At 47.8% G+C, this 17,372-nt stretch overlaps 1 protein-coding gene across 3 annotated transcripts in view; it reads right to left on the bottom strand.

Moving 5' to 3' along the window:
* TTYH3 (tweety family member 3) overlaps window positions 1-17,372 on the bottom strand; it is an 89,446-nt gene that overhangs the window by 67,405 nt on the left and 4,669 nt on the right. For all 3 annotated transcript variants that reach the window (XM_073553728.1, XM_073553726.1, XM_073553727.1), the window contains exon 2: window positions 2,093-2,259. In XM_073553728.1, the coding sequence (XP_073409829.1) occupies window positions 2,093-2,259 (167 nt within the window). The remainder of the gene's footprint in view (window positions 1-2,092; window positions 2,260-17,372) is intronic.

Raw genomic sequence — 17,372 nt, 5'->3', positions numbered from 1 at the left:
TCAAAATGTACGGCGCTATTCTTGGTAAATAAATAATAAAATAAGATAATAAAGAGGGTACAGGGATCATCTGATCGCCTCTCTCAAGGATGAGCCATCAAATCAATAGCAAAACCCTCCACTTGCGGACCGCTAAATGAAAATGTCATTGCAGAGTCCTATGTGGGTTTGTCCAACAAGACAGCCAAGGACTCTGCAATGACATTTTACTTAACAGTTGAGAACGGAGAGGATTTTAATAAGAAGTGAATTGCAAAGTTGCTGGTTATAACAAACCTTTTGCAATTTTACCCCTTTAGTAAGTGGAGAAAATGTCTTTAAGTATGTACATCTAAAAAGTGCATTCCTATGGCCATTTATTGGGTAAATCAATAATGCATGCCAATCCTGGTAAACTGGTGGTCTCAGATCACCCCCCCAGGCAGCATCTATAAAACTAACCATGAGGTGCAGAGCTTACCGCCGCCCGCACACAGCGCCGCCTCCTATTTGGGTTCCCGGATGCAGTGATCAGATTATTCTGACTTCAGGAGCAGATCATATTCCCATCTATGTGGGAATCCTAGAAGAATCGATTGTCTGTAAGTGAACATTCAATTTGTAACATGGCCAATAAACTAGATGTTGTGGAGCGGTGGGAACCTCTGGTCCTAGACGACCTCTCAGATTACATTATCTTCTGAACGTGACGGTGACAGCAGAGGATTCCGGGTACAGTAACCTATACAGAACTCACACTGGGACCCTCATTAATCTTAAGGCCCTGAATTTCAGAGCATCGTGATGTAGGGACAGAGACCCCCGAGATTCCAGCAGCATCACTTACTGTCATTTTGATAAATCAGTTTTTTCTGCTGCAGATCTAGCAGAGCTCTGAATGCTGAGATTGTATAACCCTGCCCAGACCCCTGAATAGCAGCTTTTTATGTACACTGTGCATAGGCAGAAAGCTGCCAATCATTAGGAAGCGTGTTTATACACAGTAGGAGATCTATATGGCAGAAATTTACTAATTCAATCTCTAGCTGAAAAAAATGATTTTATTGAAACCATAATAAGTGACACATCGGTACTATCAGGGTCTCTGCCCCTACACTATGCCGATCTTAGATTTGGAGGCAAAAATCTGGTGACCGATTCCCTTTAATGATGTAATTCTGGCTGTCAACAGCCACCACTAGAGGGAGCTAATTGCACACAGATCTAAAGCGCTTTTATCAAGCTCAATGTAAGCTGCACAGCTCCTCCTAGTGGTAGGTGGTCTATATGACAACACTAATAGCAGATCGGTGATGGATCCTACACTACAGCTGGCTTCATTTTAGCAGATGCATCTTAGCATTATGGGAGAATGCAGAGGGTCTTGTCCATCACTGCAGGCCTACTCATCCATAGGGGGCCATAGATATTAGATCAACATCTGCTGGACTCAGCGTTTTCAGAGCAGCAGGCAAACCATATGACATTTATGGGTGGCTCGGATTCTCCCCCGACTGCAGGGAAAAGAAGGGTTGATCACGTCCGAGCCTGTAGATTATCTTCCATTGCTATAATGTAGGAAAAGAAGCTGGAATGCTCTATCCCAGGCTTTCTGTTCTTGAAAAGATCTCAGGAGCGTTAATTACTTAGTCTGTCTAATTATAGGTTCACACTTCAGTATCTGAGGAAATCTTCTATTCTGGTAGAGAGGGCCGCCTATTGTGAGCTGCATCCCCCCATCCCGATTACTCCATGGAAAGTCGTAGCGCCGCGCGTCCCCCCGCACATCCAAAATGTGGACGGTTGTGAGCAGATATTACTGTCCGCACGGCTGGTGATCAGACTGCGCTCGCTTCATTACGGGGGAGAATGTAACTCAAGAGGCAGCCCCCCAGACTTTCCACTGTTCAAGGACAGGCCTTTAAGTGTGGTCTCAGGACTCAGACTCCCCCCATAGCTCCAACACTGCCAAACAGGGGCTTATCACAGTAATACATTGTATCAGTTTAGTTACTCTTCAGGGTCCCCATGGTCCGTCCATTCTTAGGGGGGTACAACTTCCAGATAGGAAAAGAATGAAAACCTAAAATGAAAAGACGACGTCATCTCTCACCTGCACACGAGGGTGGCGATGATCACGCACCATGCGGTGCAGCAGCAGTCGGCGTTCGTGTTCTCGGTCTTACGGTGACGGCAACAGAACCAGAAGGAATAGAAGAGCAGGAACAGAAGGTCGAGAGCGAGACAGGCGAGAGCCACACAGCTCAGGAGCATCAGAGACTGCAGGAGAAGAGCACACAGGTTACACAGGGCGGGTCACAGGAGCGTCACATATCCCCCCCCCCAAATAGTGCACCCCCCCCCACAGAGGCGATACAGACCCCCACAATAGAGAGCAAACCCGCCCCCTTAACAGAGCATCAAAAACCCACACACGCGTCACAGATTTCCCGCCCCCCCCACAGGAGCGTCACAGACCCTCCCTCAATAGAACGTCACCTACCCCCCACACACACAGAAGCGATACAGACCCCCCCCCCACAATAGTCACAGACCCCCCTCCCCCTCAATAGAGCGTCACGGAACCCCCCCACACAGAAGCGATACAATAGTCACAGACCCCCATACAGACTCCCCTCCCACTCTAGAGCTCCACAAACCACCAAACACACTATTCACAAACCCGCCCCCCCCACAACAGAGCATCATGGACCCCCTCCCCTCACAGGAGCGTCACAGACCCCCCCTCAATAGAGCATCAGAGACCCCCCCCTCAATAGAGCACCGCAGACCCTGCCCTCACAGGAGCGTCACAAACCCCCCTTTAGGGGTCTGAGACCCTCTACAACACAGCGCCAGACACCTCCCCCCCATTACAGCTTCTCTTCCTGGGTGCCAATCAATATGGCCGCTGTTAGACATGGCAGGATGCCCAAATGTTCCTCATTCCAAGGGACCCTTAACCTGTGACGCAGACCCCCCCCGGTCGCACTGCGCAGGGTAAGGACAGCACCGCTCCGTCCATGTGATTAAGGACACCCGTTTCCATCAGATGCAGTGGGCGGGGAGGGTCTGGGCAGCAAAAGACTTAAGGGGGTGCAGCACTGAGCAGGGAATGCAGCCCCTTTAATCTCAGAGGACGAGCCCCCACCAATAATCAATACTAGTCAGGTTAGCATGCAGGACAGTAGGCAGCGCTGAGAGCTGGGCGACCCCCGGCCCCCTCCTGTGCCACGATCCCTGTGTGGAGGCGGCACAGTGTGGGCACAGAGGGGTGGGTGGAATTTATTATCCAGCTCTATTCATCCATTTACAGGGAAGCGAGCGTGAGCACACCGATACGGGAGCGTGGGCCGCGGGGACTCCCACGTACTGATCTACTGTAACACGAAGAGATTAGGACTTGGCAAAAGCACTGAGTCACCGGCCCATTACCGAGCCCTCCTGTCACTCACACTGGAGAGCTATTAATGGGCGCTGCTCCCACGTGGAGCTGACAACTGTAGACATACAGAACCACATCAGGGTCACGTGCAAGGACCCCATATAGCGGGATTATTAACCCCTATGGGCTCCATATGTGCCCCCATATGGCCCTACATATGTGTCTAACATGGGGCTGCTGTCACACAGCTCTGGGCCCCCAGGGAAAACGCAGACGCATGGCTTCACCCACAATCACCATGTCTTGCTGTCAAGAGAGGCCAAGAACTAGTGGACGACCCCACAAAATGGAAAACCTGTGAGGAGACAGGAGGCGTGCAAATGGGCCAAGGCAGGCAGCGGTAACAGGGCAAGTGGGCACGGAGCCCAGGTCAAGGGGCAAGTAGGCACCATTTATTTCCTGCATGTTATCTCTATGCCCGAAAATTCTGCCCCTGTATAAAGATGGGTACGCACCCTACTAGCTGGTGGCCGAGCGCTCATGTAGCCGGCAGTGGCTCCTTTGTAACCTCACAGGATGCATCGCGATACACCGCACTATAGATGTTGTACCGGTCTACAGACGATGTATCGTTATATACACTGCCCTATAGATGATATATCATGAAACAAGGCTCTATAGATAATATAGAGTGATATGCCGCTCTACAGATTATGTACCGCAATCCACTGCTCTATTATGTACCGCCATACACCACACTATAGATGACACGCTATGATACAATACTCTATAATGTAGTGATATACCGCTCTATTAGGTCTACCGCACTACAGATGATGTACCACAATATACTGCTCTGTAGATGTACTGTACAGTAATATATACAACTATATAAATGATATACTCCTCTACAGGTGATGTACCGTCATATACTACTCTACAGAAGATGCACCGCCATATTCCCCTCTACAGATGATGCACCGCCATATTCCCCTCTACAGATGATGCACCGCCATATTCCCCTCTATAGATGATGCACCGCCATATACGGCTTTATAGATGATGCACTGCCATATACCGGCATATAACGTTCTACAGATGATGAACCGCCATATACCGTTCTATAGATGATGTACCGCCATATAGATGATGTATCGCCATATACCGCTCTACAGATGATGTACCATCAAATACCCCTCTATAGATGATGTACCGCCATATACTGTTCTATAGATGAAGTACCACCATATAGATGATCCACCGCCATATTCCCCTCTACAGATGATGCACCGCCATATTCTCCTCTACAGATGATGCACCGCCATATATTGTTCTATAGATGATGCACCGCCATATACCGCTCTACAGATCATGTACTGGCATATACCGTTCTATAGATGACGTACCGCCATATAGATGATGTATCGCCATATACCGCTCTACAGATGATGTACCGCCATATACCGCTCTATAGGTGATGTACCATCAAATACCCCTCTATAGATTGTGCACCGCCATATACCGTTCTATAGATGAAGTACCACCAGGTAGATGATGTACCGCCATATACCCCTCTATACATATGAAACCTTCTCTGAATCAGAACACGAGTAGGACACGGATATAGGGTCCTCCTGTGCAGCACATCTGGTTAATGGATGAAGAGGAAAATGAATGACGCAAATATTTAGTTGCTGCGAGGCCTCGTATAAACCAGAGCCGGTAATAAAGCTGTAATGAATTGGATTGTGTTACATTTATTTATGTGGAGGGCGAGTAATGGAGAAAAGCGAGACCAGAACCAGAGAGAACGTCAAAATCATTCCCATCTGGATGGAAAAGAAAAAGCTGGTGCAAATGGCTTGTCACCCCACAGAAACAAATGCAATGTGTCGCCAGATCACGGGTGTGTTGTGGTGCGAGTATGAACAGTGACGCACGAACCGTCTGGGGGTCTCCTGTACCGAACTTATATACGCCTATGATGCTGCAGAGTTTGGGTCAGGGGTCCAGCGAACAATCTGCGTCACACGGCTGTATGAATGCAGCCTTAGGTGAGGTACCTGCTGACTCGCTCCTAGAATTTGTCATTCTGCCATGCAGTGTACAAAATACACATACGAAACAGTGCTGAAGAGCCATACTGTGTGGTGTCCAAGTTATCGTACTGATACCACCACCATATACTGAAAATATAATTTATAGAACAGCGCCAGGCAGCATGATGACCACCATACAGTGCCCAGATAAAACACACAGCTGCCTAAATAAGGACACTATACTGCAAACTAGAGGACAGTACAGTAAGGAGAAGCGTCGTGCAAAGTGATTACCGCCATACACTGCTGAAACTATAACAGCTGCCCAACTATGGACTCAAGTCATGCAAAGATAATACAGCCATACGGAGCACAAATAATGACATACAACTGCCTAATTAATAATGCAGCCACCACCACATACTGAAAAATGAATGGGCCGTACAAAGCCCAAGAAAGCAGTGTTTCCAAGTAAATACTTCCATAGTGTGCTCAAATAACACCGATATACAGTGGGTATATAACTGCTCCAAACGAAGGGCCCCCTTTAAAAGAAGAGGACAGGTCACTTGCCAAAAATACGCACTTTGTACCCGGTGTTCGTGTTGCTGTTCCCCTAAACCTGGCGCACTTTTTCTTTCATTCCTACACCTCTGTTCTTGAGATATGGCCTCCTTTTCTCGGTATGGAATGCCAGCCTTGTTGGCCAACTGGGCATGGCCATCTACTATCCTCTGGGAGTCTCCACAAGAGAAACGCCCACTTGGTTAAGACGACTAGATATATATACAAGGAAGAAAAGGGCCGTATCTCTGGAATGGAGAGGTGTAGGAACAAAAAGAAAATCAACACCGGATTCAGGAGAACAGCGGCATTTACACTCTGGAGGAAAAAAGTTATTTTTACAGCAAGTGTCAAATTTTCTTTAAGGCCTAAACTTTGAGCGGTACTGAAAGGCGATTATCTCATCACCCCAGAGGGTGCATCCTGCAAGGAGTTAACGCTAAGCAGACATCCCCTTCAAAAAGGGTGGACCAGACAATTGTAACTACATGAGCCTCCAGTCAGAAACTACCGCAATGGAGCGTGTTCACACCGATCAGTATGACGTTGCCGTACGGAGAGTCGTGTCAGGTCACGGTAGTAAAGCTTTCCCACAGACGCCCTGGAGACCACAGCTCTTTTCCTAATAGATCTTTCCTTGCAGTCACCCGATAACATCGACCATCCTGCGGAGCGCCGGACATTTCTCCTTTCCATTAAATACAGGCAAACCTTGCCAAGTGGTGTCTTCAGTAAAAATTCTCAAAAAAGGTATTGCCAGGCTCTCTGGAAACAAATTCCGGGAGGAGTGTTGGGGGGGCCACCAACGTGAGGGTCTTGGCTGTGAGTAATGCTCCTTACATCATCCAGACGACTAATGGGGAGAAATGCAGAGTATGAATCCAAAGTCAAGTCTCGGGGAAGATTCTCTTTGGTGTCCTACTCAAAGATGGATGCTGGACAACTTCCAGATCTTTCCTCAAAACTTTTTGGAAACCGCTGCTTTTCAAGAAGCGGCCATATGGGATAAACCACCCCCCCTCCATTTCGGGAAGTTGGCATCTTATCAAAGTGTCTTAGGAAGGCTCTGCCAGCGCGGCTCTTCGAGAGGCTTCATGTTCTGACTCCGGGGGAAGGCTGGAACTAAGGCTGCAGAATGGCAATGGCAGACCGAATAAAGAAAAAGAACAGAAAAGCATTTGGATAGTGAAGGTCGGTCGTCAGTGCAGACAGGTATCTGCATACTTTAGGCAGTAACTATACAAGGGATACCCAAAGGTGTAGGAAGCAGTTACACACTGGCTCTGCTGCCTGCGAAAGAACGAGGACCCTTCTGCCTCATTAGCTGTCCCATTTTTTTTTTTTTTGCACCTTTTACCAATCTTTGGACACTGGCTACTGATTTTTTAAAGCTTTAAAACGCCAGTCGAGGAACCTCAACTATTTTCAGAATTATGAGCGGCTCCAAACATGGACTGTATTAATAGTAATGACCATGCGACTGTGCAACGCCTCATTTCCACTCTGGAGGCGCTGTAGAAATAGTGGAAGCATGCTACAATTCCTGCTGATCGCTTGAGGAGCAGTGCACTGTACAGGCAATAATAAAAGGACCAAAGACAAAATTGTGGCCAAACGGCATCTTCCCACCAAGCAGATGGGAAGGTGCTGTTTGGCCACACCAAGGGTGCACCGTGTGTTAACAGGGACGGACAAAAAATATTTGTCCACAGACTAGGTTATAGAGGTCTGATCACTGGAGGGGCCGCACCCATCACACAAATAGTGGTACTAAGGGTGCCCTCCTTTTAAGTACGCAACCGCAATAAGGGGAAGTCTGAGTGATGGTCGAACATGTTCGATGACGCTACTTGCAGACGCCCTATTGCTGTAGTTGTGCAATGTCTCGAGACCTCATGAACCCTCGATCTATGGATCATAGGGTTCAGATAGGACCTAAAACATGATTTTCCAATACACATATATTACAAAATTCACATCCCACCATATAACGTCCGGATTTCTGGAAGGTTAGAAAATGAAAAACTGCCAAGTGCAGACAATGGGAATTACGAGCGGATCGTCATTAGTATCGTGTAACGCCGCGTGCGCCGAGACACTGTCAGCTCCAGTAAATTAGACACCATTCACAATCCTGCCGCAGATCGGAGGTTGCGCCTATTTCTGTACACGGCTCAGTGCTTCCAATGCAAGAGAGGGGAAATGACAAAATAAACCGCACATTGTCCTTACCCCACTGCTGACGAAAACATCAAGAACGTTATTAAATTTAGCCACAAAATATACTGGGCTCTAACAAAAGGCGCTCGCATAGCAGGAGGGGTCGGCTGAGGGACGTTCATGATGGGGCGGCCATTAAAAATCTCCCCATCCTTCTCTTCCCAAACACCATCAATCGGAAGAAAGTTGGAAGCAGGGCTGTGGAGTCGAGGAGTTGGAGAACATTTTGGTGGAGTCATGGAAATTGAGGAGTCGGAGGTTTGGCTTACCGACTCCACAGCCCTGGTTGGAAGGCACATGGTTGGTCCTCAAGACTTCCAGTCATGCCCCACACCGAGCTCTATGGACCTCTTCTCAGGATCGATGTGGGTCCTAGAGGTTGACTGTTCATTGATCATACACAAGATGGGAATACCCCTTTAGTGGTGACCACAATCATTAGTGGAAGGGAGATCCGCCAAGAAAGACAACCAACACCATAAATCTCGAAGGTGGGGACTTGGAAGACAAACGGGTTATAGAGCGCCTCTCACTTCCACATCGGATCATAGTGGCTACCAACATGGCATCTGTCAGCCACTTGCCAGGTCTTTGTGCCACACTGTGGCCCCTACCAGAAGAAGTTTGGCTCAGGCGGAATATGAAGGCTGCAGTGGTCCTTTCCCTTGATGGATGTTGAAGCCGCCAAGGGACCAAGGATGGAGAAGTTTCTTCGTCTCATCTTTCTACCACTGCCCTGGGCACACTGAGGTTAACTTTTATAGTAGTGGACAACCCCTTTAATTAGAATAGGAAGCACGCACGATACATGCCGATACCTGGCAAGCGAACGGCCAGCATATTGGTAATGCCTCTCACCGTTGGAGCTTCTCATAGCTGGAACACCCAGTCATCTGTTGAGGAATCCTTTTGCAGTGCCTCCACAGGAGAAAGGAAGAATTACACTGTTCCCTTTCTCATTGGTAATACCCATACGTGGCAGCTCCTACAGAGATTTGGTCACATTTTGGGTGGAGGAGCTTCCGTAAAAGCTTTTGTAAGAGGACAAGATCAAGTTGGTTGCCGGCTAATTATCACCAGCTCGTTGTTAATCATCCGTCCGCCTGCAGAAGTGGCCACAAGGCATCGGCAATCCCTCGCTTTAGAACAAGGGTTTCTCTATGGCGCGGTCTCAGACGATGTCATTACTGATCCTCTAATTAGCCGATTACCTCACCAGCCTGTGGATGAGGCTTGGGCCTTTTTTTATTTTTCTCCATCTAGAAAGGACACAAAGCAGCCGAGTTAATGGCGTAAATGACTTGAATTCTGAGGATGTGATTCTAAGAAGGAACGTTTCCAGACAATGCGAGAAACCAGAGCCTGTGAATCAAGAAGCCCTGACTTTCCCACTGAGCTGTGAACAGGAAACAGACGGATTAGGAAACTAAAAAAGCGCAGCCAAGACCAACCACCGACCCTTGCCTCATGTCGCCTCTCCATGAAAACGACTTGGACGGCTGCGTTCACACACCCCGGAATCGTTGCGGATGCAATATCTGGATGGATACATTTTCACAGCAGATATTCGCCAAGCAGAACTGGACTTGCGATTCAGATTTTTCGGTCGGCACCAGCATCGGAGATTGCCACCAGAACTTCCGCACTAGTTTATTTTTATAAATTATGCTGCCACCATTATGGAACAGTAATAAAATGAGGCGCTAGCAGCACACGATCACTGGCTCCTGCTTGCAGATCAACACTGAATTTCCTGCATTGTTGCAAGTAAAATGACGGGTTACATGGTATTCGCCAATCTGGTGTAAGGTCAGGGAGATTCGAGCGTGTTTGCTAAGCGAGTCGCTATCTCTCTGTGTCCTTGTGGCGCAATTCCCGGTCGGCAAACACATTTTATCAAGAGATCAGTGACACTAAACACACAGAAGCGGCGGAGCGGAATAGCAGAAGTCCTTTTTACACCAGATTTCTGCCCATTACAAGTGCTGATCGACACTCTAAAAAGTCCACTAATTTAAAATCCCTTTAGCGCTGCCCGATCGATCACGGGGGAGGGGGCGGGGGTAACTGGTGCTGATAAGAATTACTTTTAAAGGGCACATAAAGTTATTGTCTTGAAGTGACGTAAGGAGCAACGTCGGAGACTCCGCACCGGACCTGGGAAGGGTGAGTAAAGCACAAGGTTTGTTTTTATAAACACAAACTGCACTTGAGGATGGGGGTTTTATAAAAAGTGCACCTGTAACATGGTGTAAATCAGGAGCGCCTTTTGCACATGCAACCATAAAAACGTAAAAAATAAAAAAGTCCACGAATTATGATAAACTGTAATTTGGAAAGAAAAGGTCACATCCATGAGGAAGAGCCCGAATAGAATTAAAATGTCAAACATGCTTTCAATTACTGCGGGAGGGAATGTGAAGAATACATGTGGCAAGCGTCATTTACCAAGTCGTAAAAAATGACAATTTATATGAAATTTATATCACTGGAAATAGAAAAGACAAAGCAAGTGACACGCACGAAAACCAGAGCGCAGCCGACTAATGAATGGTGGATGTCGTCATTACCGCCAGGCAGGAAGACATGGGACGCTGTGGAGCAAGGAGGCAAGAATCGAGCACAGCTCTGGAATCAGTGGTGGCATCTTAAGGGCTCACACGTGCAACACTCAGGGCGATGTCATCCCACGGGACCCAAGGGAGATGTCCTCTTATTATGATGCAGAGGCAATGATTTTTGCAAGATGACCAGCATGTCGATGATCCAATTTATTTTATTCTTTTTATGGAAAAGCAAATTTGTGTACCAGTGGTGGTCCGACTGTTGAGACCAGCACCGATCTTGAGAACATGGCTCTGAAAAGCCCTGTTCGAATTGAAAGGTTGCCACACATTTGTACCGTTGCTCCATTAATTCTGTACAGGATTACAGGAGATAGCCAGCGCTCCGTTCTGGCCATCCTGTTGGAGGAAGTCCATCACCCAGTGCTCCGTTCTGGCCATCATGTTACAGGCAGTCCATCACCCAGTGCTCCGTTCTGGCCATCCTGTGGGAAGGGGTCCATCAGCCAGTGCTTCGTTCTGGCCATCCTGTGGGAAGGGGGCCATCAGCATGAGCTCCGTTCTAGCCATCCTGTGGGAAGGAGTCCATCAGCCACCACTCCGTTCTGGCCATCCTGAGGGTGAAAGGGTCCATCAGACAGTGCTCTGTTCTAGTCATCCTGGGGAAGGTGGTCCATCAGCCAGTGCTCCGCTCTGGCCATCCTGTGGGAGAAGGGGGTCCATCAGACAGTGCTCCGCTCTGACCATCATGTTACAGGCGGTCCATCAGCCAGCGCTCCGTTCTGGCCATCCTGCTGGAGGAAGTCCATCACCCAGTGCTCCGTTCTGGCCATCCTGTGGGAGGGGGTCCATCAGCCAGTGCTTTGTTCTGGCCATCCAGTGGGAAGGAGTCCATCAGCAACCACTCCTTTCTGGCTATCCTGAGGGTGAAGGGGTCCATCAGACAGTGCTCCGCTCTAGCCATCCTGTGGGAGAAGGGGTCCATCAGACGGTGCTCCACTGTGGCCTTCCTGTGGGAGAAGGGGATCCATCAGACAATGCTCCGCTCTGGCCATCCTGTGGGAGAAGGGGGTCCATCAGACAGTGCTCCGCTCTGGCCATCCTGTGGGAGAAGGGGGACCATCAGACAGTGCTCCATTCTGACCATCATGTTACAGGCAGTCCATCAGCCAGCACTCCGTTCTGGCCATCCTGTTGGAGGAAGTCCATCATCCAGTGCTCCGTTCTGGCGATCCTGTGGGGGGGGGGGGGTCCATCAGCCAGTGCTTTGTTCTGGCCATCCTGTGGGAAGGGGTCCATCAGTCACCACTCCTTTCTGGCCATCCCAAGGGTAAAGGGGGTCCATCAGACAGTGCTCCGTTCTGGCCATCCTGTGGGAGAAGGGGTCCATCAGAGTGTGCTCCGCTCTGGCCATCCTATGGGAGAAGGGGTCCATCAGACAGTGCACCGTTCTGGCTATCCTGTGAGGGGTCCCCAGCCACCGCTCTATTCTGGCGATCGTGTAGGGGTCCCCAGCCATCAGACCCCCTCCGATATCAGGAATAACCCTATAAGCATTTCCCCAATTAACTTTGGCAGGTTAATGGAAGGTGAGCCAACGCTTAACACAAACAACTCAAACACCACAAAAACCCTAAAGAGCCAAAAAGGAACATGAATGGCGCACAAAGCAGCTTACTGCGTAAACTGCGCTAATCTCAGAAAATGCAAGACGGATATTTCTCCTTCTTTCTGAAGTTTCATCACACCAGGATTTCTACCCAAATTTCAATGTCTTGTCGCAGAAGATTAATGGAGCGAAGATGTGCAAACTCAACCGTCACTCTAGTCAGACATTGCTCTGCAGAACCCCATTCTCACAGTCAGTCTTAGGGTGGTTTCACATTAGCGCTTTTGTGCGCAGCGCATCGTGCGCATGCAAAAACGCATCATGCGTTTTTGCATGTGTTTGCGTTTTTTTTAGGCGCATTCGTTCTTTATGGGTAAACCCAGTGTCTACATGTTTTTACGACAAAAACGCATGTTCATCAAAACGCAGGCGTGCACATCCCATAGACTAATGCGTTTTGTTGCATTCCGTGCGCATGCGTTTTGACAAATTTCGGCGCACCCAAAAATGCAACATGTTGCATCTGGAGTGCAAAGGCACACACGACTAAAAAACGCATGCGCACGAAAACGCATACGAACGTGTGCAAACTGAAGACCATGCGCCCAGCATGTTAAAGATAGGGGCGCATGACGCATGGATGCGCTGCAAACGCTGCGCACAAGAACGCTAATGTGAAGCCACCCTTATTCCTATTCGGTATGTCCCCCCGTTCTTCCCAACCCGTACGATAGAGAATAACTTAGTATGTTGGAAAAAACCCTTTCAGTGAGAATTAAATGAAGAATGTGTGTCCCAAGTCATCAACCATTTCCCTCTCCGCCATTGATACGGTGATGAATCTGTCCGCAACACAACTAACTGCAGCAGGAGCCTCTCCCCACTGCCAAACTGCAGGAGAAAATGATAAACTACCCTTGGTTATATACTGCCCTCACACAGCCCAAAAAAAGGGACCGAGTGTGGGATAATCTCACACTCCCGGCAATCATACATTTATCACCTGTCCCGTAGATGATGAATGTGTTTTGTGGGACAGCCCTTTAATGCTTTTCTAGACTCTAGTGAACAGTGGATTTTCATACCGTTCTGCTTTTATTTATCGCCTTCTCCAGCCGTACTATTAGCTCGGTATTAAATAGAAAATCCTGTAAAGAGGTGAATGCTAATCAATCATATTCATTACTCAGCCAGTAAATGTTTATCTGCTGAATGAGAACCCATAAACACAAGTCAATGATGGGATCGATACCCTCTCTGGGCTTGTCTAGCGCAGGATCTTCCGATAGCAGGACGAGTTTCCTAAAGATTTATCATCTTCGTTAAATAATTAACTCTCCTAAAGACTTTCAGATCTGCGGGAGAACATGATCACGGATGAAGGATGGTTGTATGGTTAGGAGGCCAAGGTGAGGACCAGCGACGAGATCTCATCCACTCACGTGGACTTGTTAGCTTGGGCAGTGGAGATCTATGGGATTAGACATCCTATGAATGATGTAAAGTGAGTGTGGCATCACGTAACAGTCAACCACCTGCCAACAATACTCTGGCAATTAAAGCTGTCTGACTGGTTTGAATTTAATAGTTGGCCATACATCCTACAAAGCCGCGGGTCAAATGCTCGTTTGCCCGACAGCTTCCTCCCAAACCTATTTGGATGCCTCAGGTTGAGAAGAGAATGGGAAAATAAAAGTCTATGCCAAGCATTTCCGGCAACGGCTTATCTCCCGTGAGAACAAAAGGAGTGGACATGATGAGATATAACATGCCAAATCCTTACGCAGTAGAAGGAAGAGTACAGCCACCCTTATATATAAAGGTGAATAGTCGGTCCCAGTGAAATTTCTTTCGGAAGATGTTAGTCTACTGCATATCGGCACTTTTAGGTAACGGTCAACTGATCCAGATATGGTTTCCTGGCATACTAATCTATATGGTTATGTAGTCATGGTAGTTTATTCGTGAATCCTCCACATAGATAGATATAGACAAATATATCGTCAAAGGCACATGGACAAACCAGGTATAAAAATCTAAATTCCATCAATATTTGGTTACAGTCCTTTGCCTTCAAAACAGAATCAATTCTTCGAGGTCCACTTGTATTAAGTCAGGGATTTTGTAGGATTATAGTCAGGTGAATGAGAAACCAATTACACCAAAACCAGTGATAATGATCATCATTTTCATATGTAGGATGAAACTCAATCATTAGCAGAAAAAGCTGTGGTGGAAGCTTGAAACGGGGTGAGGAACAGTCAAATTCTGAGACAAAACGTAAGGTTGTAGAAGACATGTCCTAGGTCATCATGACAAGACGAAGCTCAGCAACAAAGACACAAGCAAGGTCTTTCCCAGGCAAAGATTTCAACGCAGATTGGAGTTTCAAGATGTGCTGTTCAGGCTTTTTTGAAGAAGCACCAAGAAATGGGCTTAGAAACGGACTGTAGACACAGTGGTTGGCCAAGAAAAGTTTGTTGAGCACATGAAAATCTTGCTTACTTTGCTTTGAAATCAGAAGTTGTCAGAAGGTGCCATCAGCTCAGAACTGGCAGTAACCGGTGGGACATAGCTATACCCATCTACTGTTCTGAGAAGTCTGGCCAGAAGTGATCTTCATGGTAGAATTATGGCCAAAATGCCATACCTTCAGCCAGGAAATATTTGGGTCTAAGAAGGCAGTTTGTTCCATAAGGGTCTGGAAAGCGGTACAATAAGGAGGGTCTACAGGCAGCAGTGGAGCACGGTGGAGGGTTCTTGTAAGTTTGTAGCTACAGTTCAACAAATGGAATTGGGGATTTGGTCAAGATTAATGGTGTGCTCAATAACAGAAACTACAGACTGATACTTATCCAGGGAGGCGTATGACTCCAAATTCATTGTACAGCAGAACAACGACCCCAAACATCCCACCAAAGAGTCCTGGATGTGATGATACAACCCCTACAAAGCTCTGACCTCACATCATTCAGTCTGTCTGAGGTTACATGAAGAGAGAAGGATTTGCACAAGTGACATCCACACAAGATCTATGATTATTTCTCCAAGATGTTTGGAACAACCTCCCTGCCAAGATCCCTTAAACTCCGTGCAAGTGACTAGTGCCTAAAAGAATTGATGAAGGTGTCGACGGTCACATAAAACTGATGGAATTTAAGATTTCTCTTTTGTTCATTCACTTTAATTTGTATCAATTAATAATATACAATTAACACTTCTATTTCTGAAAGCTTTCTTACTGCGCTCATTAGTAGGCACCACACTACAGTAGGGTGCCCTCCCGGATGGAGCAATGGGCACGTCGTCATTAAAGGTGAGAGATGGTGTCACGCTGCCTCCATGATCCGCCACTGACCCGGCCTTAAATCACTCAGACTTTTAATACCTGTTCAGGCTTTATTGATTTCTGTGAAAAATATTCCATTTTCCCAAGAATGGGGGAGGGGTATTGTAGCACCTGGTCATAAATACAGAAATGTAGAATAAAGGGATTGTCCGGGTTATTTTTCACCTCCATCACACACTGGGCTTTCCGTTTTTGTTTTTTTTTTTAAAAGAAGGATCCTTTAGGTAAAAAGCTGAGCAAGTGTCATCTGGAAACTGGGACCCCCAAGATATCAGATACAGTCCACATGGGGCCAGGCAAGTGCTCATTTAACCAGCAGCGCCACTACAGGAGGACTGAGGCATTGCACGGTGAGCAAGGCGCTCTCCATATGCTAGAAGGATCCAGCACAGACTGTGTAGCTGGAGCGTTGCTGCAGAAGACGACAAGTCAGCCCCGCGACATTGTTTCCAGATTCGCCTGTAAATTCTCCATTTTTTTGCCATGTTAAATAAAAACAGATTTTCTCTGCTGGATTCCACTGTGGACAACAGCGCCAAAATACCATCATGTGCGTCTAAGATTACAAAACAGCCAAGAGCCGCACACGACTGGGGGTAGTGGGGCACGTTTGACACTTTCCAGGTCACCAAGGTATGGAGCTCTGTGTAAATACTAGATTACCAATGATGGCTAATGGGCAGCCCAGTGTGCTTACCCAATGGACAATGTTCGGCCCGGAGCGCCCTCCCCGTGGACAATGTTCGGCCCAGTATGCCTCCCCAACCAATTTACGATAGGTGGTCCAGTATGACATTCCGCCCAGTATGGCCTGCCACACTCTTGACTGGTGATGAGCAGCCCAGCAAGGCCCCCTCCCCTTGATGGCCAATGGGTGGCCCAGTATGCCCCCCAACTTGGCTGGTGAGTGTCGCAGTATGGCCCCCTACCCCTTGATGGCCAATGGGTGGCCCAGTATGCCCCCCAACTTGGCTGGTGAGTGTCGCAGTATGGCCCCCTACCCCTTGATGGCCAATGGGCGGCCCAGTATAGCCCTCCTTCTCTTGTCAGGATTTATCCAGTGCACTTTTCGTGATGAAAAGAAATCTAGGACTACTCCAGACATATTAATAAATCAAGACTCTATTGACTGTTTCCCACAGAAAACCCCCCATAGTAATGACCTGACACACAATGTGGGGGGGTAATCACATACCGCAGCAGAGCGAGGAATGCCAGCAAGGCCACAGCCATGAGTCACCGGCTCCACAGCCCCGGGGTGCTAAACACTGCGCTCACATGGTGTATAACAGGCCAGAGCTCCCCTGCAATCAGGATGGCCGCCATCAGGGCTCTGCACAACTTCTCTCCCCCGATCATGTGGTCGCTGCACGTTTATGAGCGATGAATCTTGATATTTGTGTGAAGGGCCTGTCTGATGTAATCACTGAAGATGTAATGCTCTCTAACGCTATACAGGGAGCTGCTGATCCTATGTGCACAGACTGCCCGAGAACGATAGCGATGCAAGACGGGTGACGTCAGCGTTGCAAGAGAGCAAATCTCCACATCACAAAGGGAGAAAGAAATAGGCATTGAATGCAGAAAGCGGCTCCCCGAAGAGATATAGAAGCAGTTCCCAAGGTAACGAAGAAAAGCACAACTGGGCGGCACGTTGTGTGCA

The sequence above is a fragment of the Dendrobates tinctorius genome, unplaced genomic scaffold (assembly GCF_039654945.1).
Source record: "Dendrobates tinctorius isolate UK_male_01 unplaced genomic scaffold, ASM3965494v1 ptg000202l, whole genome shotgun sequence".
Lineage (NCBI taxonomy): Eukaryota > Metazoa > Chordata > Amphibia > Anura > Dendrobatidae > Dendrobates > Dendrobates tinctorius.
Note: the sequence above shows the minus strand (reverse complement) of the source record. Positions and strands in the feature narration are given on the sequence as shown.